The 27,791-nt window shown below is 31.1% G+C and overlaps 3 protein-coding genes and 1 non-coding gene across 5 annotated transcripts; 1 reads left to right on the forward strand and 3 right to left on the reverse strand.

Moving 5' to 3' along the window:
- Positions 1–4,199: 4,199 nt before the first annotated feature.
- LOC107023779 (receptor-like kinase TMK3) lies at positions 4,200–8,668 on the reverse strand. The gene is made up of 2 exons (XM_015224576.2): positions 5,808–8,668; positions 4,200–5,103 (listed from the first exon to the last, which is right to left on the reverse strand). The coding sequence occupies exons 1-2, from the start codon at positions 8,233–8,235 to the stop codon at positions 4,601–4,603; spliced, it is 2,931 nt and encodes a 976-aa protein (XP_015080062.1). The 5' UTR covers positions 8,236–8,668; the 3' UTR covers positions 4,200–4,600.
- A 2,318-nt stretch (positions 8,669–10,986) lies between these two features.
- Positions 10,987–14,183, reverse strand: LOC107021539 (histone deacetylase 8). The gene is made up of 3 exons (XM_015222222.2): positions 13,797–14,183; positions 12,256–12,836; positions 10,987–11,670 (listed from the first exon to the last, which is right to left on the reverse strand). Exons 1-3 carry the CDS (start codon positions 14,068–14,070, stop codon positions 11,368–11,370), a joined length of 1,158 nt encoding a protein of 385 aa, XP_015077708.1. The 5' UTR covers positions 14,071–14,183; the 3' UTR covers positions 10,987–11,367.
- Positions 13,272–13,429, reverse strand: LOC114077720. The gene has a single exon (XR_003579091.1). It is a non-coding gene; the product is annotated as a U1 spliceosomal RNA (small nuclear RNA).
- A 5,652-nt stretch (positions 14,184–19,835) lies between the features above and the next one.
- On the forward strand, positions 19,836–25,833 carry LOC107023649 (7-dehydrocholesterol reductase-like). 2 transcript variants are annotated; one of them, XR_003578912.1, is made up of 14 exons: positions 19,836–20,076; positions 20,947–21,169; positions 21,362–21,417; positions 21,946–22,048; positions 22,134–22,199; positions 22,400–22,513; positions 22,974–23,100; positions 23,235–23,335; positions 23,814–23,939; positions 24,123–24,187; positions 24,481–24,562; positions 24,725–24,807; positions 25,464–25,608; positions 25,718–25,833. XR_003578912.1 is itself a non-coding variant. In XM_015224407.2 (13 exons), the coding sequence occupies exons 1-13, from the start codon at positions 19,985–19,987 to the stop codon at positions 25,528–25,530; spliced, it is 1,305 nt and encodes a 434-aa protein (XP_015079893.1). In that variant the 5' UTR covers positions 19,836–19,984; the 3' UTR covers positions 25,531–25,621. The 2 variants fall into 2 exon arrangements, 1 of the variants encoding a protein (XP_015079893.1); XM_015224407.2 differs by lacking the exon at positions 25,718–25,833 and having other exon boundaries at positions 25,464–25,621.
- Positions 25,834–27,791: the final 1,958 nt, after the last annotated feature.

Raw genomic sequence — 27,791 nt, forward strand, 5'->3', positions numbered from 1 at the left:
TCGGGAATCAGGGCATGAAGATGCCTGAGAAGGAGTTTAACTCCAGAAGGAAGTGAATCGAGAGGATCCACCTCGGTTGTCATGGCTGCCGCCGCCCAAGAGAAGAGACGGAACGATCGGTGCCCTAAAGAGAGAAAAAAAAAACTAGAGAAAAGAAGATCTAGGTTTTCTGGCTCTTGATACCATGAAGGAATATTGATTGTATTGAAGTGTTAACCTAATAAGGGAATACATGGGAGATATATATAGGAGATATAGGAAGGAGTACTAATCCTAATAGAACTAGGATTAAGGAGTACTAATCCTAATAGGACTAGGATTAGTACACAGTAAATACTAATATTATTTAATACTATTTATTTAATACTATCTGTTGTTATTAGTCACCAACATTATTTTCTCAATTGAATTTTGAATAGTTGGATCCAATAATTTAGTCACCGAAAAAAAATCATCCATGTGATAAATCCAAGCTAGAATTTCTTCATACACAAAAATAATTGTACCCTCATTAGGGTTCTTGATGGAAAGAGTTATATTCCAATCTATAATATGTTTTGAGTCATGATGATAATTAATTAATGAAGAGAAAGATATTGAATTTACGTGAAATTGAGGTTCTTCGATTATATTTTTTTTTGGAATTTTGTGAAAATAAGGATGATGAGAAAGAGGGATATTAAGGTAAAAACTCCAATATATCTAAATAAATCTAGCCATGGATAATATCGTTTTCGGATTTTCTTAAACATTGTAGTTATGATGGAAGAAAAGCATGAAGAAAATTAGATTTAGGATACTATGATTAACCCTAATTGTAGTACTATCAAACATGATTTATTTATAACTTATTTCATTATTTAATAAACAATTAAATACAGGATCAAATAATTTACTAAATATTTGATCAAAATATTATTATCCTTTTTATCTCATGAATCAACAGCCTAGAGTAGTATATTCGTATTGCTAAAACGTACATTATATGCTTAATACACAGAAAATTTCTTAAATTTGTATTAAAGTTTAGTTCAAACACTTGAACTATTATATATTCGTAATGTCAAAACTTACATTGTGTGCTTAATACATCGACAACCTTTTCTTTTTAATACTCAAACTGTGACTTATTTCAATTATTATTAGTCATGAAATGACACAATATTATAAATGGCTTATTTAAATTAGTCATGGAATGACATAATATTATAAAGTGTTCCTGTTTAATATTTTTGAATTCAAACTTTAAATAAAAAATTTGATGCATGGTTTCTGTTAAGGATGATGTAAAGCTCGAAAAAGTAGACTCATTTTGTGATGAGTGAAATGATTTATTAGCTGTTATATTGCAGAAGAGGGGTGTCAAGCATCAACTAAGGGTCTGTACTCTGTCTATGTGGTTAATAACGGGCCGTTAGTTAATTAGATGTTGGTATCCCTAGCAAAAACTAAAACAGGAAAAAGAATATGACTGCTAAAAAATTAAAAACCATACTCCTCTCTATATGAGTTTAAAGTTTCGTTCTTGAAATACAATAAACAGAAAAGAAAAATAGCAAGCAAACAACACTGTATGTATGTGTTTATCTTCTAGTCTTATGAATACCTCTTTATATAGGTTTGAATTAGGGTATAGAAATATTTTGGTTCGAACAATTTTGACCTCTGGGCTTGAAGAACATGAGTTGAATTCATCTTGTCAACTTAATGGGCTTGAAATTCATATATAACTTCGACTTGATTTAAATTATATAATTTTGACTTTAATATTAATATGATTTTATTAATAGTAATTTAACTTTGTCAATGTATCATGAATTTAAGATTTAATCCAAATTTAATATGAAGTTATCAATAAAGGAGTATTCGTTGCGAGTGCGCAACGAACTTATATTATTTTCTTTTTAACATTCTAACTTTATTTATCATTATCAATATAATAATATATTTAGTGTAAATCAAAAATGAAATTTGAATCTATCCAAATTGTACTTATACATTATAAATATAGAATGTTTTATTTTAGATGAATCCTCAACTTAATACAAAAGAATATTGTAAAATAAAATACAAAAATAAAAGGCAACAATAATAATGTATAAACATGCAATATGGGAGTAGTAATTATCTGTGTTTGACTTGTTTAGATTTCATCAGAATTCAGAGCAGAGCCACCAAAAGTAACTGCATGCAGCAGAGGCATCTAAAAATACACCACTTATAATTGATAACCACTTTGATTTGATACTAATATAACCATCCAACACATTAGAAATTTTCTCAATGGTATCTCAAAAATAGGTAACTTAATGCATAAAATATTTTATAAAATAATCGCATTTGAAGAGGTATTAAATATACAAGTTTATTTTAATGACTGCTCCGCAATTCAAATTCTTGATCGATCACATTGAGATAATTAATTTTACCGCTTCTAAGATTCCTCTTCAAAAGTTGGACGAACTACTTCTTAGGATTAAAATAACAAAGCGATAACAATTGCAAACCTCGAAGGCCAATAAATATTAAATCAGGCTATAACAATTTTTTTTATATAATATGATAGATTCACCAATTTTTCATATTCAATTTTTAATAATATGTTTTTTAATCATGAGAAGTATTTATATGTTTAATATTAGGAAAATGTATCATAATTTTATGCTTATCGAGTTAAACAAGATGCAAAAAATGGGCAGAGTACGTTAGAAATTGCAGCATTTATAGCGTCACTAGATCTTCTGCTGTCAAAAAAAATTGCAGCTGTATTGGGCTCTGTACTATCCTTAATATTGCCAGTGAGAAAGGAAGATGCGCACTTGTCCTGATTCCTGTCGCTATCCTTAAAGGTCGATACACGGGATAAGAATAAAATTTGAAATTAATTTTATATTAAATTGAATTACTATGCTATTTTAAAGATTATCTTATATGATCATTTGTATTATATCTCATTCTACGTACCAAACAAACCTGGCGAGAAAATCAACTGGAAGAAACCCAATACTTCAAATCACAAGTGACAGAGTAATTAAGCATAACAGAAAGTGGGAGTTGGATCTGTAGTAGATTCTATATACTCTCTGCTCCAAATCTTGCTGCTATCAATATTTTCTTTACGTTCTCAAATGGCTGCTCTGTTTAATCATGATTTACTAGTAATTTAATAAGTTACTATCTCCGTTTCTTTTTGATTTTGTGAAACACCACTTACTTTTGTAAAGCTAAAAACGTGTATACCTACTTGGAATGCGCACTATATAAATTGCTCATTATTCCTACATTTTACTTCATTGAGTTTTTTAGTATTATTTCTTCTATATATCGGTACTGTAATTTGGAGTTAAAACAAAAATCCAAATGTCTCTTCTCTTTACTAACAAATACTCCTATCCCTGTTTTATGTTAATGGCGATGATCCTCTGCATCTTTCTCTTCACAATGCAAGCACAATCCTCTGGTATCTCTTTCGATCTCTATTTTATTAATTTTTATAAAGAAATTCGATTAAGAAAAAACAATACTTGTCTTACTATGCTTGTTTCTTTAATCTACTCTGTTCTTGTCCTGGCAGATCAATACTCACATGGAAAATCCGCAATGCTGCGTGATCACTTAATTCACAACAGAAAGGTCGTTAATTTGTAGTAATTAATTAAGATTGTCGTATTAATTTTATTTTATTACGTACTAATATATCTTAATTTAAATGTACAGATTACCAAAAATGGAAAAAGAATAAGCCAGGATGCAGGGGAACTAAGAGAAGCACCTATGAGTCCAGACCCTTTGCATCATCATGGAGGTCTCCCTAGGAATATAATGCCATAGCTAATTAATTAGCTACCTATATTATATTAATCGGCTTGTTTAATTACTCTTGTTATAATACTACTATTAATTATGATAAATATATTAGACATGGTTATAGTACTACTTTTGAGTTATAGTATTAGTACTAATTAATAATTTTGTACTAAGTTTTATTAAATCAAATTCACCACTTCTTCAAATTCTAAAGTCTGATACATGAATCAAAGACACTAGATACACATTTTTTTAAAAAAATAGATACATAAAGGAGAGAGGTATGCAAGAGAGTCGGTGTATCTCAAATTATTTAGTCAAGCTACTAAATAATTGCATGTAGTAGTAGTAGTGTGTATACAAAATTAATACTCATATTAGACTAGTTATAATAAAGAGAAATCAAACCTTTTTTTGCATAATTATTTTTAGCATCAATCTCCTAAAATTCAAGCATATGGTCCACAAACAAGACTCTCAAGATTGTCATGTAAATAACTCATACAGCAAATTGGACCAACCTATTATAAATATAACTTTTACAAACAACATTCAAAACAAATGACCGTGTAAGCAAAATAAAATTGAAAAGTTTTTGTTTCTCTGTATCTGGACGACACCAATTTGATCTCTTGATCAATCATTCATGACAACTCGGTATCTGTATATATAGACTGAACGCAACGCTTCCATAGATTATTTTCACGAGCCAAAAGCAAATTTCATGTCGAAAATGCTAGCAAAACTAATAGTAAGGAAGCAATGGACTTTGGCTAGCCAGAACTGACTTCACCTATCGAGCATCGTTGGATGTAAAAGAATCAGCAAATCCATTTGGCTTAGCAGGAATACTTCCTCTGCTATCTTGACTAGTATTGGTGAAGTCTCCAGTCTCTTCATCTTGCCAGTCCTTCAACATTTCTGGCAGAGGTAGACTGTAGTCGATTCCTGAATATTCATCCGACTCTTGTACAGGTTTCCAAGACTCAACTAGTTGGCCAAGCACATTCACAACGTGTGACATGTCAGGCCTGTGATTGGGATCTCTCGCAGTGCAATGTCCAGCTAATTCAGCCATAGTGCAAATGCTCTTGTGGATATCTTCCTTCACGTCAAGAGCTGGATCAACGGAAGCAAGGAGGTTTTCTTTATTCGATTTTATCTGCCAGAACCACTCAACTAGATATCGAGTTTCCTCAGACCGATGCTCATCTAGGGCAGTTAGTCCAGTCACAAGTTCCATCAACACCACCCCAAAGCTGAAGACATCTATTTTAGTTGTGACTTTTCCGGTCACTGGAGAGGTAAAAATGTGAGTTAGGATATATATATGAAAGGTGACTGACTAGGTAAGTCGTTCAACAAGACAGTGAACTAAAATATACGGGTAACATAAAGATTAAGCAAGCAATAGTTTCTACACCAAAATTAACAGGTATTACATGCTTGTTGAACAGCTTTACGCAAACATATTTCAGTACCATGCCTCAAGAGAAAAGTATCATTAAAGGGATAGAATTTCTGTTTCTTTTTGTGGAGTCAAAATGACAACTATGCTCTGAATGATCATATCGAGAGAGGAAGTGAAACCTTCTACTTGAATTGTTTAACAAAGATGGTGAATGGAATGACAATATCACTGAATGATGCGAGATTGGTACATCAATGTCCGCGGTATATCAATTTAGTAGGCACACCGACAACTTAAAGGTAAAACGTAAATGCTCCATTAGTTACTCTGTTCTATTTTGGCTGGAGAAGGAAGGGCTTGGAAGGTCAGAAGCGCGATTCAGCACAGTCTGGATTCTCATTATAGAACTGATGCATTTATTAAAATAGAGGGCTAAAAGAGTATTGGTTTCATTCAGGTAGAGATGTGTTCGTGTAACAAATTACCTGAGAGTAAAAAATACAACAGATGCCAAAATGATAATATTTACCAGAACAGTTAAAATGAGTGTCTAAGAAAGAGATACTAATGGAAATAATTGCGCATGTACCAGCATACTCGGGAGCAAGGTATCCAAATGTTCCTGCCAGCCTTGTTGCAACAGACCTTTCTTTGTCAGGAGCGAGTTTCACTAATCCAAAATCTGAAACTTTTGCTCTAAAAGCATCATCTAGAAGAATGTTTGATGATTTCAGATCGCGATGTATGAAGCTCTGGTGTGCTAGATTATGAAGGTACTCCATCCCTCGAGCGACATCTAGAGCAATATTGAGTCTCTTTGTCCATGATAAAGGCTCCAACTTCAGGATCTTCCAGCGGAAAAGATGTCTACTCAAAGCGCCCTTTGACATATATTCATATACCAAAAGCCTCTCATTTCCTTCAACAGAATAACCCAAAAGTGAAACTAAATGGCGATGCCGAACCTTAGAAAGCACAGCTATTTCTGCTTGAAATTCATCCAATGCCTTGCTATTGATAATCGCAGATTCCATTCTCTTCACTGCAATCTGAATTCCATCTTCAATTACGCCTTTGTAAACAACTCCAAAGCCACCACGACCAAGCTCATTCTCTGGTGCAAAATTATTGGTTACCCTCCGAAGGTCCTGGGTTGAAATGACAAGGTTTCCAATCTCAATCACTCGACTACCTTTTGTTCCACCACTAGTTGTAGTACCACTCTGTAAGCTGTACATCATGGGATCTTCTAAGACAGTGATCTTAACAATGTTATCTTGATCGAATGGCTCTTTGGGGTGGATAACAATAGTACCTGAATCTTTCTCTCGTTTTCTCTTGCTCTTGAAAAACAAAACAACGGCAAGAAGAGTGAAGACGACAGAAGCTGCACTCACAACTACAATGATCATGGTCTTATTATGGCTCTCTGATGTGGTCTGCCCTTTGGTTCCACTGGGAGCCTTCGAGTCTGAACCTGAACTTTTCTCTGGGGAAGGCGGTGTATCTGATAATGTTGGCTGATTATCACCGGGAAATGGGCTTTTCGATGGTAACTCCTTGCTTGATTTAGGACTGCGACTCGATGGAGGAAATGGGCTAATACTCAGAGGAGGAGCTGCCGCAGTTACATTAGCAACAAGATGAGCATTTCCGTCTATAATGACTTTCACACTATCCCGGAATTTCGGTAATGGTGGATCAAAATTGTTCCCACTTAAATCCAACAATCTCAATGATCTGAGCTCTGTTAAGTTTGCAGGAACTCGACCGTGCAAACTATTTCTTTTTAAGTGAACTTCAAGCAGTGAATCCAAGTTTGCAAGTGAAGTACTAAGCGTACCCGTAAGGTTCTTGTTCTGTAGATTAACAATCGTAATCTGGCCTTTAGCATTGCAACTGATTCCCAACCAAGGACCTGTACATGGATCATTACCACTCCATTCAGGAGCAAGGTTGGCTGGATAATTCCAACCGCCAAGAAGATCTAAAAGTGCATTAACTTGAGGAGCACAAGGAACACCAGGAGTTGTCTGACAGAAAGAATTTGAGGAATATGTAGCATTCACAGCTCTAAACTTCGGCACAGGACCCATTAGCTTATTATTGTTCAAGTCTAACACAGTCAAGTCTAGATTCGCCAAACCTTGCGGAATCAGACCAACGAGTTGATTTCCGTTAAAATTCAGCTCCTTCAAGTCATTCAAATCACCAATTGTATCAGGAATTGGTCCACTAAAACTGTTGCCTTGAAGCCATAACATCATAAGCTGATCCATAGTACCAATTACGTCTATTGGACCCGTCATTCCAGGACTATCTTGATTATTCAACCACAAAATCCGAAGCATTGAATCACGAAAACTGTCCGGTATCTCACCAGTCAAACGATTATACGACAGCTTCAACGCACTAAGAGAAGGCAATTTCCCAAAAAAATCCGGCACAGGTCCAACTATATTGCATTGCACACAAGAAAAATTCGTCAACTGAGCTGAATCTTGCAACTCAATCGGAATAAACCATCCACTCTCATTGAACGGATTATAATCCAAAGCCAAAACTTGAACACCGCTAAGACCATTAAAGAAATCAGCAGGAATCGTATCGAATTGATTATTATCCAAGTATGCATATTTCAAATCAGACAATCCACTAAAAGTAGGTAATTTCCCACTAAAACCATTCCCCTGAAGGCCAAGATTTTGAAGCTTATCAAGTTGATTAAAGTTGTGTGGTAAAGTACCCTTTAAACCCAAACTCTGAACCTGAATTTGGGTAACTCTGTCACTAGAACAGAACACATGAGGCCATGCAGGAGGACCACAAGGATCATTCCCCTTAGAAGGCCATTTCAATAGTTCAGGATTCTCTAATCCATTTCTAAAATCACTCAAAATCTTGAAATCATTCAAATTTGTTACACCAAAGACAACATTCACAAGAAATACACCTAATGTACATAAGTATATGACAACAACACCTCTGAAATCACAATACTTATTATATACATACATGATGAAAATTCAAGATTATCATAAAATTACATACTTTGTTCTCAAGAATTGTGAACCCCAAATGAACAAAGTACATAACAGTACCATATAAAGATTCAACTACATAATAACTATAAATTGTAAAAATGGTACCTTTTTTTTTTTTTAATAATGTGAGTGGATTTTGTAAGATAGAAAGAAGAAGAAAGATGAGTTTAGCTAAACAGTTGTGGATCAAACCCTAAAGACAAAGTACAAATTCATGACACCTTTTTTCTCTTTTCTCCTTTTGTCCTTTGATTTCTCACAATTCTGTTTTTTTTCTTCTTTTACTTTTTTTTTCCCTTCTTTTTATAGTAAATCTTTTTTTGAATTTGATTATATATTTAATTAAATGGACAGTGAGATCTTCAGAATCTCATGTCTACACTAATTTCATAGAAATAAAATAAAAAATATGAATAATGTCTTCTTTGAGTCGATTAAATTCAAATTCAAATTATTAGTTTGATTTTTAATTATTAAATGAAGAAATGGCTGTGTCGGTGGTATTGTTTTTGGATATGATGAGGAGTTATGATGAGTGCAACATTCGACCAAATGGCCCTTTTTTTTGTTGTTTTTATTACGTTTGCATGCGTATCAATTTTGAGGTGTCAACAATTTCAAACCGGCAAGTCAGCCCACATGTTTCCTTTTTGTCATTTTCTCTACGTTACATTATTGGCATTTATTAGTTTTTTCGTCGCGCATCTACGTTTTATAGTTTGATTAATTTCATGAGGTCAATTCGAGAAAAATATTTTTAATTAAAAGTTAAATATTGAGATTTCTGATTAAAAAAAACATTGTCATCTATTTTAGTTTTCACATAGTCTACTTTGAGATTTGAAAATTGCCTTCGAAAATCTAGTGGCATTTTTGATAATAGAGAGTGAAAAATATGATATATAGTAGTAAATTTATTGAATCCATTATTTAATGTGTAATAAAAGGACCAGCTAAGATGACAAAAGTTAACGTTAACAATCAATGCACACAAATTTAGCTTTAAAATGTTTAGAAAAAGTTAAATACTCCTTCGTCCGATATTGTTTGTCGTGATTTCTATTTTTAGAGTCAAAGTATAAAAATTTTGACTAATATTTAAGATTTATTTTTTCATAATATTAATATGCAAAAAAATTGTAATTTATAGTACTTTCATTTAGTTTTAAAATATCTAATTTTTTTGTTTAAAATATTGAATTAATGTGATCTAATTTAACTTTGAAAATTAATCAAATTAACTTTTGAAAAACGCAACATAACAAACAATTTCGAACAGAGGAAATACTACACAATTTCGTTTAATTAGCAAGAAAGACATTTTTCAAAGTTACAACCTCTTTTGAGGAAATCTTTTTATCCAACTATAGTTTCTTTAGGCTATTTTAGAAAGTATATTATCCTTTGAATATGAAATAACAATACAATTTTCATCTAAAACATACTAAATGGAAGGACGATTAATAAATCTGAAAATTTATGAATATACATAAAGTAAAGATAAATGAATATAGGAAGTTGTGTAATACAATTGAGGTTGAAGATAAAACTGTTTTTATGTGATCTATAGGTTACAAATTCGAGTTGTTAAAGCAGCCACTAATACAAATATTATACTAGATTGTGTACATCATACCTCTTGAGTGTGACTTTGCTCATAAACCATGCTATGATGTGATATTTTTTGCACTAAACTATCTTTTATAATTGGGTCCAAATTAATAATCATCTTTTAAAAGCGTATATCTTGAACATATCTCTCTTCTGGTAAGACCGAGAGAAATAAATAAATAAGAAATAAAATAATTAAATCTCAGTTAGTCACTAACCTTTTGTTACTGAATCTAATCATCTTAAAAATGTATTTTTTTTTATCAGTTTAACATGAAAAATAGGGTTGCTTTCTCAACAAGAACATTTTCAAAAAATTAAAATCAAAATATGACTTTTAAGTTAAATTCTGACTTAATGAATCTAGTCAAAGAGAAAGGTAACGCAATCAGATAGAATATATGTGTTAACGGGTTCAATTTAGACAATATTTCTTCAGTACCGTTATATATTAAATTTTGTATTTATAATTTTAAAAATATAATGTATTCAATGATTAAAACTTTTTAAAAGTGAAACACACAATAAGTATAAATTGATAAATAAGTCCGTAGCCTTTGGAAAAGAGAGTGGGGAAATAATTAATGTTGTAGCATATAGGTTGGACCATTTGTATTAAAATATAAGTCCATCCATCACGGGCACTTCACGTCTCCTTAACTAACCTTTTATCTACTTTAATCTTCTTGTGACTTTTCTGTCACGTATTACTTTTTTTCGTTTTAATTTATTTAAATAAGTTGAACTAAAGATATATAGAATGTCAAAAAGAAAGAAAATATTAGATAATGTATAACAATGTCCCCTTTCTTCGAAGGGAAAAAAGTTGTCTTCTCGTGATAATATTTAACAGACGCACACTAATTTTTTAATACAACAATTGTTTATCAATTTATCATGATACTAGATTAGTAAGTTTAATTTACATATAATGCAAGGAGTAAGGAAATATAAAAGCATGTATCTTGCTTAATTATATGTAGATGTATTTTTATTTATAATTTAATTATAGTAAAGTGATCAAAATTAGGTGAAACGTCTTCTTCAAATTTCGTCAGCCAACTAAAGACGTACTATTGTTTTCAATTCCTATGAATCTTCTATCTCTAGTCATCCATCACAAGCATCCCTTTTTCTCAATACAATTTAACAAATTATTATTTAGAAGGGAAATTTTTACATTTAATGTCGTCAGACCCCACTAATGAAATTACATTGTTGTACTGAGCAGAGACTTGTTGGGACACCGCAAGGGGTCATTTAGTTGGAAACAAGTTATCCCACGATAAGTTACATAGGGGTCATCTGGGATAACTTATCCCACCATGTATATGAGATAACTTATCCCATCGCTATGATTAAATGGTGGGATAACTTATCCCAAACAAGGCAACCAAACATTTTTTTTCATCCCATCACTATTTCTTTATCCCTCACACCAAACGAGCCAGCCCAGTGTTTGAGCTCATAAGCAAACACGAAATGAGATACCAACTAAGCATCTCTAAGAAAAGGTACAACTTCTCTTTGATATTTTTTGATAGCATCGATTACCTTGGTTGGAAATGATTCATCTTCAGGATAATAAGCGATAGGATCAGATAATAGAGGGTCTGAAACATTGAGCACACCTTCAAGAGTCGCGTGCAGACAATAGGCTGAATATGTAACATGGTATCCGCCTTCTTGGACTATCAAGAGTCGTCCATTGCTATACTTGTTTGCCATGCCACGAATTGTCTGCCCAATCTCTCTGTAACCTTCCATTGTCAAGCATTGTCTTCCATTTGGATCAAACTGAAATGCAAGCCGAGTGAAAGAAGTTTCTTGAGTAGCAGAATACACAATAGTTCTATGAACTAAACAATGATGATACAATATCAGTTAAGAATATGTTTTAGACATTGAACATGATTAGGATGTTTAGACACTGACAAACTGGAATTGACAGAACATCTAATATATGATACCGTATCAGTTAAGAATATGTTTTAGACATTGAACATGATTAGGATGTTTAGACACTGACAAACTGGAATTGACAGAACATCTAATATAAGAAGAAAATTTGACTCAAAACAAAATTTAACTTGTCAAAATGAAGTTGAAACAGACAAACTACAGATCTAGACTATGCAACATAAGAACATGATAGCATTATCCAATCGACAACAAACGCAACGTCCAAGCAATTATCTGTAAATTAAATTACAGAAGTCAAACTGTGTGGGTTTAAGGCCAACACCAACTGATAAGTTTGGATATGCCTTTTTCACATTTTAAAGATGATATTGCGTTGATTAATGAACTTCACTCCACAAATATCTTTGAACTTCATCACAAAATACAAAAATCTGAACGGCAATAAGATAATGCACTTACAGCACTTGAGTCCTGCCCAACAACCAAAACCATCATATCAGGCTCAAATTTCTCGATAGCAGGAACAACTAAATGTTGCATGGCGTAACCATACCCTTTGTCCCCGGTTCCATTTGGGAATGGTATATTCAGGTTATACCCAAAACCTTCACCTTCGCCGAGCTCCTCTATAGTTCCACCCTGTGGATGAGAGGGGCCCCAAGAACCATGATTCATATGAAGGGAGATAGTAAGAACCTTATCAGAATGATAAAATCCTTCTGCTGTTCCATTCCCGTAATGAACATCGATGTCAAGGACAACAACCTTCCTACAGCCACCATCTAAAGCCAGTTGTACAGCTAGACCCGCATTGTTAAGGAAGCAATACCCATCAGCTTGAGTAGGTTGCGCATGATGACCAGGTGGCCTGACCAATGCATACGCGATATTCCCATGTCCATCAATTATATGCTTCATAGCCGATAATGTAGTACCAGCAGCAAGAAGTGCAGCGTGCCACGACCCAGGATTTAAGAATGTCCCTCCACATAATTCTTTTCCGCCATTTCTATCAGCTTCAATTAGTTCATTTACATATTCTGACAAATTAAAAATGAAAAAGCTAAGAGGCTTAAATTTTGAAATAAGAATAGGTTTCAGAATAGGGTTGAATTTATAACCAACGCCAACTTGAAATTAAGCATGCATTATATTACTTTCTTTCTATTCCTTCAAACCAATTAACCCCTTTCTTTCGTTCAATTCCTTCAATAAAAAATCAACTCCTATTTTCCTCGTGTTCTTTCGAACCAATCAACCCCTTCCTTTCTTCCAATTCCTTTAATATAATCAACACCTTCTTTCCTCTTGTTTCTTCAAACCAACCAATCCATTAAGTTAGTTATAATGTGCTATCTTTTCTTCCTTCTCCATAATTTCATTCTTTTTAACCATATTGATTGTGCTATCCATGCTTTGGCAGCTCAGAATATAGAAACTCTCTGAAAGTTAACAAATATTGCACTTAGATTAGGGTAGGCGCCGCTAGAACGCAGGCCCCTCTGCCACAAATTATGACGTAGGCTTGACCACTTGGGCCGACCGTAGGCGGACACCCCTCCTAAGTACAATGGAGGTTACCAGCCTAGGCCATGGGTCTTCATTATCACCCATTGATATTTGATTTTATTTTCAAACTTGTGTTATTAAGCACAATAAGACAATTTGGGCATGGAATTATACAATACTAATTTAATTTTTGCGCATTTGTCTTAAAAGTAGAAATGCCTAAAAGTTCAATCTTTACCAAAAAGATTGTGTCTTTCACTTCCCAATAGTCTAACAAATTAACTTGGGTCTTCATAGATGCCGATTTTAACCTTCAGAAACAAAACCAAAAATTAAACCTAATCTTTAATGCTACCAAACAAAAAATTATGATTACACTCCAAAAATCAATAGGACCAGCAAAGACAGATAGAAATCAAACTCAATTAGAGAACAAAAGCAAATAAAAAAAAGAAAGAGAGAATCTTGAAAAGGAAGTTGAAGTTGGGTACCTTGGGTGTGGAAAGATAGTAATTCAGAGATGTGAGCAGGGCGTCCATGGTGCCAAGAAATGAAAGGTGAAATAGGACCCCTTTTGAGAATAGACAACATGTTTTTAACCCTGTCTGAATTTTCTGGGTGTTTTTCTAAAACATCAAGAAAACCAGGGTCCATTCCTGTGTCGAAAACACCTCTTCCTGTGTCATGTTTCAGCATACCCTCGTCCCAAAATACATGAATAAGGTTGTTTTTTGATGGTAAAGATTGTGATGCTGAAGAAGCCATGGACAAATTTGAAGCTTCCAATACCCTATAGTGGCCACTTTGTTTTGATGCTTCTGACTCTTTTTTACTCCAAATAATTCTTCCTCCCCTGCATATCAAGTGGATTGAAAATAACAAAAATCATAGTTTTTTTTTTTTTTTACTTAATTAAGAACTTTAATAAATATAAAGAATAGTTAATAATTCATTTAGCAATCAGCTAAATTATAAAGTGATACGTAATATTTAGTTGTTTTTTTTTTACTTATAAATGACATTACACAATAACTAATTGAAATAGAACATATGAAATTTATTTATTTTCATTTAGCACATGTTTTCATTTTTTTTTAAAAAAAAAAATTGTTGAAGATTTTATATGAAGGACTATTTTATTGATAATGATTTTTCGGTGAGATTTCGATAAAAATGATATCAATTTTGTTTTGTTTTTTTATATTTTGTTCTTTCATATTTTATGCGATTTTTTATAAAAAAAATTCATGGCAAAAGGTGGAGTAAATGGTAATGATAAATAGGGAGAGAAAAAAGTGCGGCATGCTTTAAAAATGTCAAATAGATGGAATAAAGCAAATTTTACCTATTTTTTTATTTATTTATTAACTTGATTTAAATACTCAAATATGAATAAGTTATTATCTTAAAAATGCAAATAAAAAAAGAACTTACAACTTAAAGGTGGTAAATGAGTGTATACAGTGAAGTGTCTATCCATCGATCAATTTATTATCACAATTCAAGCAGAGTGAATGTAATAGCTAGTTACATTTAACAAAAAAATACCACCAATCATTAAATTTATGATTTACTCCAGAATCAAAATACTCTAATCCACTTTTTACATACATAAAAGATCATTTTTATTATGGGAATACATCAACTAGAGGATCAAAAGAGACCAGCCTCTATACATTAGGATCATTTTGATAATTACCTCTATACATTTAAGAACCATTCTAATAAAAATGGATCAAAATTTATACCATATAATTACAGAAATTCCATCTTTTAATTTACTTGTTATCATTATCCCCTATAAATTTTATAAATTTTCAAAATTCCTCATTTTTTTTTAAAATAAAAAATGCTATGAATGTATACGACCCTCTTTTTAATGTATCAACGCTTTGAGTTTTTTGGCTATTAATGTATTCGATTCTCTTTTTAATGTATCAACGCTTATATTATTGTATTCATTTGAGAAATTTTTGTGATTATAAACTTTTAATGAATAAATTATACTTCATGAGCCGCTACTAATAATCGAAAAGATTCACAGCGAATTCAGTCTATAGTGACAATGGAAACGTTTCCGCCGGAGCCAAACATACGACACCAAACTCTATATATATAATTAATTAATACTTCCTCTGTCCCTTTTTACTTGTCTACTTTTGAATTGACACACCTATTAAGAAAATAATTAATGACGTAGTGAGTTTACCATTTTACCTCTATTAATTATGAAGTGGATAAAAAGTTCTACATTTTTCAAAGTAATTAGTCATTTAATTGTGAGTATAATATGTAAAAAGAAATTGTCCTTTCTTGATTTATCAAAATGAACAAGTAATTAGAGACAACTATAAAAGAAAAAATAAACAAATAATTAAAGACGGAGATAATAATATAAATCTATAGCTATAATATATAATTAAATAGTAAAAATTAGCTTAGTTACGTAATTTTCCTTTTGTTAACGTGATCGGTGTTGGGCCAACACACGGCACCAGACTGGGTCTTGGGCTTTTCCAGCTCATCTGCATAAATTTGTTAGGTTGTTCATACTTTACTTATTTCCTTTTTTATTTGAAATTTATTTGTCCGATTTCGATTTAACATAAAATTTAAGAAAATATATAAGTTTTTTAAATTTTATAATTTTAAAATATACTAAAGACATTATTTTTTTATTCTTTAAAATTCTTAAATTTTATGTGAAATATTTAAGATTATAAAATTTTAAAACTTGTTTGGATGAATTTTTGACTTATAAACTATAAGTTAACACTTTTTTCAATTATTCAAATACTAGGGAATTTGGCCGCGCTTCGCGCGGTCTTTAGAATATATATTAAAGGATTACTTTTTTTCAATCAATTATATAGTTCTCTTTATTTTCAAACGTAATACTATCACTTTATTTTTTTTTACTTATATATTAATTATGAAGATCGTTTTGAGATGACGATTGAAATGAAACTTAACAAATTTAACATCTATAATCTATTAAATGAGGGATAGTACATTATTAATCAATATGTCAAATGTCAATATATATTTTTTTAGTAATTTTATGTTTGAACAGGTAGTTAATATGTCACTTTCTACATTTTGTTGGAATATCAATGAGTTTGAATCTTTATATTACAACATATACTGCGATATACTTTTTTTCTTGAGTATATAAGAATTATATTATAAAGTAACTGAAAAATACTAATGAAATACATCTACACATCTTATTATTCTTTTTCGTATTGATATGATAAAACTCCTTTGAATATTTCATTTTTCAATCGTTTTTGTTCCTTTTTCAAATATACAATTTAAATTTGTATGATTTTTGCATGAATCACATCTATTGATATTTTAGATTCTTTAGTTGCATTTATATCAAAGATAATTGTTATCATTTGTCAAATTTGCTTTTTCAGAATGTTATCCAAAATGTTACGCTATTATTAAGTTCAATATATTCAACCTCGAATGAGAATGTGTTTTTTTTTAAATTATTAACCTTTTTACTATATTTTAATCTATATCTTTTATATGAAATATAAAGATAAATAGATTTATATAAACTACGTAAAAATATTTGATAGATAATAAACCTCTTCACATATTATATGTATAGAAAAATAAAATTCAAAAGTTAATTAAATTAAATACTTTGATAATATGCTTTCATTTCAAATATATTTCTTGCATTCTCAAATCAATGATTGCACCTCTTTCTATATGAAATTAATATATGGACCCCTAAGATATATACACATTACTTAGTATATTAAAATAATTTAAAATCTTAATCATAATTAATCAATACTCATATGAAAAGTTTTTTATGAACAAAATTTTGTGTTTTATTTTTATAATATATTAAAAATCAAATTAATTATTTTTATGATATATTAAAAATCAAATCAACTTATTTAGTCATTTGTATTCATCTTTTATTTAAAATTTTCAAAAGATACATACTTAACATAAATAAATTAACTTATCAAATGCATGAATAAATTTTTTTGGCATATATTATTTGTCCTATTTTTAAATTTCATAAAATATGTATTAAATATTTATATTCACTATTTTATTTATTTTGATCTATATTAATTATACTTCAAAAGAGTTATAAAAATATGATTTTCATAGTATATAAAATACAAGAATTTAATATTATAAATATTTGCGTGGAGCGCAATTAACGTATAAGTAAACCAAAGCAAAAAGAGAACAATTTTGACTAAAAGATTTACAAAATCTTCAATTATGGGATCAATATTTTCATTTATTATATTTTATTTTCAATTACTTCTTTCAGTTCATATAAAATAAAACATGAAATAAAAAAATTGATAAACTAAAGTGGGATAAAAAATAAATAAATAAAATTATAAAAACGTGGTTCATCAAATTATACTATTTTTTTTCAATTGTTATTTTTTATGTTGGCAAATAAATTAAATATCTTCTATCATAGTTTATATATATATATATATATATAACATTTTCCTCATCATGAGTACATCAAATATGAATTAAAATACATTAACATTTGCCTCAAAAGATTGTCTTACAATACACATTTATATAGATATTTATTAAGAAACACAATAAATTATCATAAGTTTACACATTTAAAATTTGAGAGCTATGAGGGGTTATAAAGATAATGGAAATATAAACTTAGACCCTAAGATTCTGTGGTCAAGAATTGATCTCTTGAACATGAGTAACTAAAAAGCAAGAAAAAATCAATATGCATAATTCATAAGATTTTCCTCTATCATGAGTACATCAAATATGAATTAGAATACAATAACATTTGCTTAAAAAAGGATTGTCTTACAATACACATTTAAAATTTGAGAGTTATGAGGAGTTATAGAGATTATAGAAATATAAGTTATAAATATAAAGAGATATATATTTCTAGTTATGAGGAGTTATAGAGATTATAGAAATACAAGTTATGAATATAAAGAGATACATATTTCTTAGTTTAAGAAGGAAAATTAATGAGATTAATTTACGGGAATGCTAAATTCAAAGTTCTAATTATGTTTGTAAGTTTAGTTTCTCCCTTATCTATTTAATAGGAGAAAATGAAAAGGAAAGAAACTGAAAATGTTATTAATAGCAAATTACAATAAAAAAAAGTTCTCTATTCGAAATTTATTTTATTAGTCACAAATTTACATATATTCTCATATGGTTTCATTAATAACTTAAAAAATGTAAACTTTATATGTTTAATTAAAACAACAACAATGTGGTGTATTCTTACAAAGTGATATCGGGTGTGCTCAATTCGAATATAGCATTAAAAATATTCAATACTAAAAAACATATTTATTTAATTATTTTTTGATTGATTACTAATATACTAAACCATATCATATACTTTTAGAGACAAAAATATTCAGTAGATATTAAAAAAGTGTACCATAGGTGATATATCTTTAATTCAACCATGGAAAAATCTAAAATATTAATTATATATATATATACAAAAACAAAAATGTGCATCTTTTCATCTTGAACAACAACAATGAATGAAATAATCATTCTTTGTTCAAAATGAAGAAATAAAATAAAAGAGAACAAAATAATGTTAATTGAAATCAAAATAATAAAACAATGAATCTTCAAATGTTTGAAAATCAATCAAACTTTTATACTACAACAACTCTCTATGCATGAATCTCCAAGATAATTAAGTTTCTTTCTTCATTTTGTTGTACTTGTACCAAATAATGTGATGAATCTTTCAAGAATTTACCGATGATCTTCATCAAAGTGAAGATCATATCGTGACATCATCTTTTCAATGTCTTATTTTTTTATTACTTAACTACATGATTGATGAAGAAAAAGATGAAGAAAATAAAATTAAAAGATTATACTACTAAAAAGAAAGAATGAGAAAATAGAAATGAACATGCAACATCTCCATAGATAATTGGTATTTATAGATAAAATAAGTAATAAAAATAGTTAAAAGAGAATTGAAAAGACATGTTATTTAAGTAGAGAATGTCAATAGATGGGGTTTTTTGTAACTCATTTCATATAATTACAATATTAAATATGATTGAATTTTATAATTAAATAAAAAAAATATTTTATGAAAATAATAATAAAAAAAAAGAAGAAACAAATAGAGGCCATATAGAGGTGCCACATCAGCGGTTTTGGATTCAGATATATATATATATATTGATTCTAAAAATGCTTAGAAACTAATTTAACTTAAAAACACTTGAAATAAGTTAATTCAAATAGACTTAATTATACATCGATGTATCAATAGTTTGGAGTCTTTAAAATTTCTTTTTAAAAAAGTTTATTTTTTTTCTTAAAAAAACTCAACTACGAATCAAAATCAAATAAACAAATTGGTACACAACACAATAGGTAACCAGCATGGTGGACACGAAAATATTGTAATGTTTTATTACTGATTGTGATTGCAGCACGCCAGGCAACCTACTCTCTCACGTGCTATATTAGTGAACTTCTATATAGAAGAATCAGCGGAGAGTTGGAGAACCACGTTAGCAGTATACGACAAGGAAGATTTCCAGTGTACAGTGTGAGTGTGTGTAATTTATAATCAACAAAATTAGCAGTGGCCGAGTTATCTTTGAGTTTTTCAAAAACAAGAAGAGGGAGGGAGGAAGAAGCAATGGCGGAGTCTCAGTTGGTTCACCCTCCTTTATTCACCTATATCTCAATGATCACTCTGCTCACTTTAGTACCCCCTTTTGTTATTCTCATGTAAGTTCATCCTCTTTACTTCAAAAATCTATCAATTTCACATATCTTATACTTGTTTCTGTGTTTCAAGATTGGACTTTTTGTTTTCCTTATGTGGGTTTTTATAAAGATTGATTCTTTTATACTACTTTCTAGTGGACTGTTCATTTCTTTTGTGGGTTTTTATCAAGATTGCTTCTTTGTATACTTTTTATATGATTTGGGTCATTAGGAGGGCTAGAGATTTTTCTTAGAAGGTTAAAAGTTAGCATCTTTAAATGATGGAGGTGTTCTTACCACCTCACATGCACCTCAAGTAACTCTTTAGACCAAGGCTTATGCAAATTAGAAGAAATAATTGTTGTGTTTTTGCCTCTATTGTAATTTGAACCCTTGTTACCATGGTTATTGTCCACTTTGGACTTTGCATGCGCCTTAAGAAAATTAACATGAATAATGTATAGTGTTAGGTTGGGAAATGATTTGGGAAATAAAGTAATTAATGTTGATGGTAAAATAGGAGATACGTTAAACGTGATAAAGTAAAAGTGGAAATCTATAGCGAATACAGTAGTTTCTTGTGTATGGTTCAATGCTTTCTTTCCAGAGACGATTGTTAGTTTGACTACATAGACAAAAGGGAGTAATAATGAAACTGGGAAGTGATAAAGATTCCAGTTTTATAACAAAAGCGATACATTCAGACATGTGAATGGTGTAAAGTTGGTACAGAAAGCAAGGTTGATAAATGGATCTAAACGACATGAAGTCTGTTAATGTTTCACTGGGCTGGTTTAGCTTATTAGTTGCTCAGTTCGCAGAATAGTCTATTAATGAGGACATGAATCTATGTAATTGATTTATCTTGGAAATATGATGTGTTACATGCAGGTGGTATACAAATGTTCATGCTGATGGATCTGTATTGCAAACATATAATTATCTAAAGGAGAATGGCCTGCAAGGACTAATTGACATTTGGCCAAGACCCACTGCAATTGCGGGAAAAATAATAATTTGCTATGCTCTATTTGAGGCTACACTTCAGCTTTTGTTGCCTGGTAAAAGGGTTGAAGGACCGATATCTCCAACTGGACACAGGCCTGTCTATAAGGTAATTGATGATAATTCTACAGGAAATTTTCCCTGGGGTCTGTTTTATAATGTGAATTCTTGAATTGCAAAATGTTACTGTGGCTGGTTTATTTCACTGTTATTTGATTTCGTGACATGGTGAAAGACTTTTCTGCGATTACTTTACAGTTAATACACTTCAAATTTTGAATTATGTTTTGTCTTATGGCAGGCAAATGGCATGGCAGCATATACAGTGACACTAATTACCTATCTCAGCCTTTGGTGGTAAGAAGTTCCATTCACATACTATAGACATTTTACTTGCCCTAGAATTCTGAAAATTTGACTCTATAGAGTGCTGTTTTGGTAAATCATACCGGTATTTTTTGGCGAATAGCAGCTTTGCATGGGAAAGTATTATGGCTTCCTTTTTGATAATAACGGAAGCTACACAGTAGCACATAGTAAATTTGGGTATCGTCCCAACTTATTAGTTTGTTTAGTTAAAATATCTATTCTTGAGTATATTTGCTGCACTATAGTTTGTGAATGTGCAGCTTCACTATAATTGGGTGTCTGATTAAAGTGAAGCCTCTCCTTTCTCTCTGTCCTCCCATTTTATGAAGCTGATCATTATAAGTTTGTCAGGAAATTGTTTATATTCTTGTGTGGTATTCATGATACTACTTGTTTGATTGTGCATGATTCACAGCCATGTTGAATATTAGTTGTTCCAGCTGTGCTTCTCAAGTAATTTAGTCTAGAAAATTAATCACCTTCTGGTCCTTATTTGTACTTTTCCCTCTTTGTCAGGTTTGGAATATTCAATCCTACAATCGTGTATGATCATCTGGGAGAGATTCTCTCTACACTAAATTTTGGAAGCTTAATCTTCTGTCTCTTTTTATACATAAAAGTAAGCATACAAAAGAATCCTCAGTGATAATGTGTTTTCCTATATACATATTACCTCTCTGATACATGATTTTGACATTTACAAGGGTCATGTTGCACCATCTTCCACTGATCACGGTTCATCAGGGAACATAATAGTTGACTACTATTGGGTAAGCATCTTTGCAATACACATGAAGACTACTTCTTGTCTTCTTGTCTACTTTGTTCTGCCTTTTTTTCTTTCTCTCAATGAATGAAATTGGTGATACTAGAAAGGCCTGATTTGAATCTTGTACTTGCATTTTGCAATATCCTTGTTAAGTCATCTCATATATCTTAACCTAGGGATTTCCTTCTTTTACTCTTTTAGGGGATGGAGTTGTATCCTCGCATTGGCAAACACTTTGATATCAAGGTCTTCACAAACTGCAGATTTGGCATGATATCTTGGGGACTCCTCCCTATTACCTACTGTATAAAGCAGGTAAATGCTCTAAGGAAGTGCTCGAAAGTGAGAATGAAGGTTCCTATATTTTGCAGTTCTAGAGCCTTAAATTTCGTTATTGTTGCTAGCCCTCTTGTCACTGTTGATGGATAGTAATTTGGTTTCTTTAGTCAGGCTATCAAGAAATAACTAATTTTGTTTGTTTTCTGTTATTTGACTTTGAAATGCAGTAGGCTCCAAGATAAATTCTTTTTTTTAATTCTTCTGTACTAGCAGCATCCAGGAGAAAGGGAGGGGCATTATTTAAATTACTTTTTGTTTATATTCTGGAAGTCCCATAACTCAGCAGTCTTAACTTTTGTTCTTGTTCTTTCATCTTAGGAGCCCCTAACAGTATTCGGTTACTGTCAATATAAGGACCTGTTGATTTACATTCAATTCCAACTTTTGGAGTTTGAAAGTTCACAGTATTTTTAATGTATGCTTTTCGATTTGGCAGTATGAAGAATATGGAAGTCTCTCTGATTCCATGCTTATACATACCATAATAACGTTGGTGTATGTCACGAAATTCTTTTGGTGGGAAGCAGGTTACTGGAACACCATGGATATTGCTCATGACAGAGGTTTGTTCATGCTTTGTATTTGTTCGTCGTTTTTAGTGCCTTACCTTAGCTCTCCTGTGCTATGTTGGTTTCCTATTTCCCTACCATGAACGCAAGATATTAATGTTTTCTGTATGTTGATGTTGTTTTGGCAGCCGGTTTTTACATATGCTGGGGTTGCTTGGTATTTCTTCCATGTATGTACACTTCTCCTGGCATGTACCTTGTCAAACATCCTGTAAATCTTGGACCTCAGGTACTTTTGACTCCCCAAAGAATATGCCATATGTTATTTAGATGCTAGTTCATTGTCCATAGGATGTTACTTCTGATCCATTTTTACCTAAGATTTTGACTTACTATCTTTCTATACCAAAATTATCATTTGTGAGAACAGCTTTCGGCGAACAATCTGTCGCTCTTTTTCATCCACTGGATACTGGTTATAGATCTTCAAGATGGTCGATAGCTTACGATGATATTTTCAGTGGAACATTTCTTGCATTATACCTACCTACAGAAATAAAGTACTTGTATTACAATGTGAATGTCCAGTACAGTATGGATTGAAATTATAAGCATTATAGAACATCTGAATAAGCTGAAAATATAAGTATATTTTATTCTCCAAGCTGTATGGTTCACAAAAAATGTTAGTGTACTTGCTTCTTTCACCATAACTAGTCTGTTAGCTCTGTGCTTGTGATGGCTCTGACTCTTTTCTTTTTTCGCAGCTTGCAATTTCTATCCTAGTAGCTGGTATTCTCTGCGTATACATAAACTATGATTGTGACAGACAGAGGCAAGAGTTCCGCAGAACAAATGGCAAAGCCCTTGTCTGGGGAAAGGCTCCTTCAAAGGTTGGAGGATAGCATTTATGATTTACTCCCGCTGTCCCAACTTATATGATATGATTATATTTACTTCCACTAATATTATGCATTAGTCAACTTGACATTTTAAACTCCATTTCTAGTCAAATATTTTAGAAATTCTCTTTCCCCTTCGTAATAATATCTGATTCTGTTTCTATTTTTGTGTAGATTGTCGCCTCATACACTACTACAACTGGCGAAACTAAAACCAGCATTCTCCTGACATCTGGATGGTCAGTTCTTTTCTTTAACCTTGTTAACTTTATAGGAACAAATAGTTACTCTTGTTCCGCCACCAATTTTCCAGTTTACAAGCTGTAGTCAATTGAACCACCAAATTTGTTCTTTATAAGCTGTACGAGATTGCTGTTACAAAAGAGTGCTAAATGAGCTAGAATGTGTAGTTCAGAGAAAATCTTTACCGTTTTGCTCTCATTTGCTCTTTAACTATTTCTCAAGAACTCGATGCTGATAGTACTGTAAACTTCAGATGCAACACTAAATATAAACTTCAAACATTTTGCAGGTGGGGCTTATCGCGGCATTTCCATTATGTTCCAGAAATACTAGCTTCGTTTTTCTGGAGTGTGCCAGCTCTTCTCAACCATGTAAGCTTTTGCTTACACCAAATAGACAGAATCTTACATTTTTATGCATATCAAGAAGAAATTTAAAAATATTCTGCCTCCTCTCTATCATTATTGTGCTGTCTACTTAAGGTACTGGAATCTAACCAATCCATTCTCCTTCATAACTTTTTCTCATTGCAGTTCATGCCCTACATCTATGTAATCTATCTGACGGGCCTCCTTTTGGATCGAGCCAAAAGGGATGACGAAAGGTGCAAGTCGAAGTAAGCAACTCAATCTATTATAAAAACTTGATCATTATGCAATCCAATACACAAAGAACCTCGCATGCAAACAAACAGATGTTTTTGTTGTTTTTATAGTTGAGAACTAAAATTCTCTCCCTTGTGCACAATACACTAATGTTTCGAAATTAGGATAAGTAACTACAGGGACATCTCCATTCTCCAATAGGCAGAGATGGCAAAGAGCTTTTTTATTTTCCCTGGAACTCAATTTTCATTTTTTAGTTAAGGAAATGGCGAAATTATAGTCCATTGTATGTCCTACTGAGAGAGATACAGAGAGTTCTTGCCGGAAGCTATGTTGCTTGGATCCTCCAAAAATGCTGCCCACACACGTCTTTGGAAGATCCAAGCTACATAGGGCTAAAAACTGATATGAATAGACGTCTTTATCTGAGGTTTCCTTGTCCAGCCCCTCATAAAAGGATGTTACTTTTAATATAGTCTTGTTTTGATAAGCTCGAGGCATAAGCAGCTCGAGGTATGAAGTTAGATTGAACTAAAACTGATGAAAAGGTTTAGCGCAAGCATTTTACCCCCCTAATATCAGTAAACAACAGGACGTTTCAATCTCTTTCGTGTCTTATGAAAATCTAGTGAAGGTGAGAGTTTGACAATGTCTTGCTTCTTTGCAGGTATGGCAAATACTGGAAAAAGTATTGTGAAAAGGTGCCTTACCGGGTAGTCCCTGGAATTTATTAGTGATTCTTGAGCTTCAACTGATGAACTGTCTTTAATAGTGCTGCTTCTAGTATTGTAGTAGTATTTAGACCATGAAAAATTTTCTTCTTTCTAATAACAGATAGTATTAAATAATAGTATTAAATAATATTAGTATTTACTGTGTACTAATNCTTCTAGTATTGTAGTAGTATTTAGACCATGAAAAATTTTCTTCTTTCAATAAAGCACTTTTAGTTGGAACCAACATCTCATTTCTATGGTTGTAAGTTGTAACACGATGAAAAAATCAGCTTGAAATAGATATTTCGTGAAATTAGTTGAGGTGCATGAAAATTGATTCGGACTCTATGATCATAAAGGTAACCAGCTTGAAATATTGTTCCAATTAAAATGAGCACTAAAACAGAGTTCGGAGCCTAAAGGGCAAAAATTGTTTGACAAAAATTCTAAAAAGGCATATCACAATCAAAATCATTGACCTAACAGCGATTTTGTCCAAAAAAAATTTTCATTTTAAAAAAGAAAATAGCTATCCGTGCAGCGTTTTTGAGAAACGCTTTTTTTTTTTAAAAATAAACCAAAACCAATTATTTTTTACAAATGCCACGATTTAGGCGGAGAAGTTTTTTTTCTTAAAAATCGCTTCCCCAATTTTGGTGAAAGTTTTTTTTTTTTTTTAATTTTTAAGTGGTTTTCTATCAGCGGGAAGATAATTATATCTTTATCTTCATTAATTTACTATTTTTTTATTAGTAACCTGAATATACAAATGCTAATAAAATTGGAAAAATAAATTTCACCAAATTTGTTTTTTTTTTAAAAAAAAATCCTAAAAACGCTTTATTTTTTAAAAATGGAAAAAAAATTGGACAAAATCGCTGGTAAGTCAACGATTTTGATTGTTTAACAGAGTAACAGAGTCAAACCAAAATCGCTATCCTACTAAGCGATTTTGCTCCTTTGGTTAATTTTTTTTTATAATGCCCTTTTGAAAATTTTTATCCATTTTTTTTGCGTTATAAACTTCGTACTCCACTAAAACATAAGCTTTACTTCCTAAAGGTACTTTGGTCAGTGGGCAAGTATATTATTTTTACATTTTTGGTTCATCGTATAAAAAGATTGACTACATAAGCATGGATGATTTATACTTGCAACACAATTGAACATAATTCTAATTAAATTTTACTTTGAACTTTAATTAAACTCCTTATTAATGACAATAGTTATAATTTCGATTAAAGAGCACTTTCGATTGGGCTGTTAAAACGATGTATACTTAATTACGAGATAAATAAGAAAATAAATCTTGCAATATCTATGATCTAGACATGGGAAACATTTCAACACTTGAGTCAAGTTTTTAATATTTTTTTTACTAAGCACATGTGCGATATTTGACAACTTATATCACTTACCCATGATCTTGCCAAATCAGTATGCGATGACACAGTCCCCACGGATCTCCAATAATTAATTTCTAAACAAGTATAAGATATTTTCCATGTGATTATATGCCCTTAACAAATCATCACATGTTCTATATACACATATTTTATTGGATTATTCTTTAGTATTATATCTAAAAAAAAATTTCTTTATCTATCTTTTTTAATATTTGAGAAGGCACATTCACACATGCTCAAATATGTAGAGTTCGGAGCTAAAAAGATAAAAAAAATTATCAAAATTCAAAAGAGCACATTAAATTTTTTTAAAATCAAAAGATCAAAATAGTTCTTGACGAATCGATTTTCCTATGACAAAATGATTGAAAATAGCTTTCCTAGAAGCGATTTTGTTTAAAAACTTTTTTTCTTTAAAAAATGGTTGTTGCGACAGTAATTTTAAGTCGAATTTTGTTTTCCTTACATCGCTGCAGGAGCAGCGTTTTTCATTCCTATTATTAATGTGCTATTAATTTTCATTCCTGTTGTTAATTATTAACAATATAAAAATGATTAACAAGAACAACAATATACTCAATAAAATTGTTGAAGCATGAGGTTAATAGAATTTTATATCATAATAATAATAATAAAAGAATATTGAATCCAAAAAAAATTCAAAAGGGGCAAGATTGAACACATCAAAAAAAGAAATTCCTGATTTATCTTTTTAATTTTATCAAAATCGCCGGAAGTATAGTGGTTTTAAAAAAACTTATTTTTGAATTCATAACCAAAATCGCTGCTATTTTGAAGAAAAAAAGTTTTTTTTTTTTGAGAAAATCGCTTATAAGACAGCGATTTTTATTTTTCTAACAAACGGAGTTTTGT

This window comes from Solanum pennellii, chromosome 6 (assembly GCF_001406875.1).
Source record: "Solanum pennellii chromosome 6, SPENNV200".
Lineage (NCBI taxonomy): Eukaryota > Viridiplantae > Streptophyta > Magnoliopsida > Solanales > Solanaceae > Solanum > Solanum pennellii.

What these genes read in the sequence shown, in the direction of transcription:
- LOC107023779 (XM_015224576.2), bottom strand. Translation starts at nt 8,235, where the DNA reads ATGTATGTATATAATAAGTATTGTGATTTCAGAGGTGTTGTTGTCATA. An exon ending in CCTTGCTCCCGAGTATGCTG is followed by an intron (nt 5,104 to 5,807) that starts GTACATGCGCAA and finishes TTACCTCTCCAG; the next exon opens with TGACCGGAAAAGTCACAACT.
- LOC107021539 (XM_015222222.2), bottom strand. Translation starts at nt 14,070, where the DNA reads ATGGCTTCTTCAGCATCACAATCTTTACCATCAAAAAACAACCTTATT. An exon ending in ACTATCTTTCCACACCCAAG is followed by an intron (nt 12,837 to 13,796) that starts GTACCCAACTTC and finishes TTAATTTGTCAG; the next exon opens with AATATGTAAATGAACTAATT. An exon ending in TTGGGCAGGACTCAAGTGCT is followed by an intron (nt 11,671 to 12,255) that starts GTAAGTGCATTA and finishes CTTGCATTTCAG; the next exon opens with TTTGATCCAAATGGAAGACA.
- LOC107023649 (XM_015224407.2), top strand. Translation starts at nt 19,985, where the DNA reads ATGGCGGAGTCTCAGTTGGTTCACCCTCCTTTATTCACCTATATCTCA. An exon ending in GACACAGGCCTGTCTATAAG is followed by an intron (nt 21,170 to 21,361) that starts GTAATTGATGAT and finishes GTCTTATGGCAG; the next exon opens with GCAAATGGCATGGCAGCATA. An exon ending in ACCTATCTCAGCCTTTGGTG is followed by an intron (nt 21,418 to 21,945) that starts GTAAGAAGTTCC and finishes CCTCTTTGTCAG; the next exon opens with GTTTGGAATATTCAATCCTA.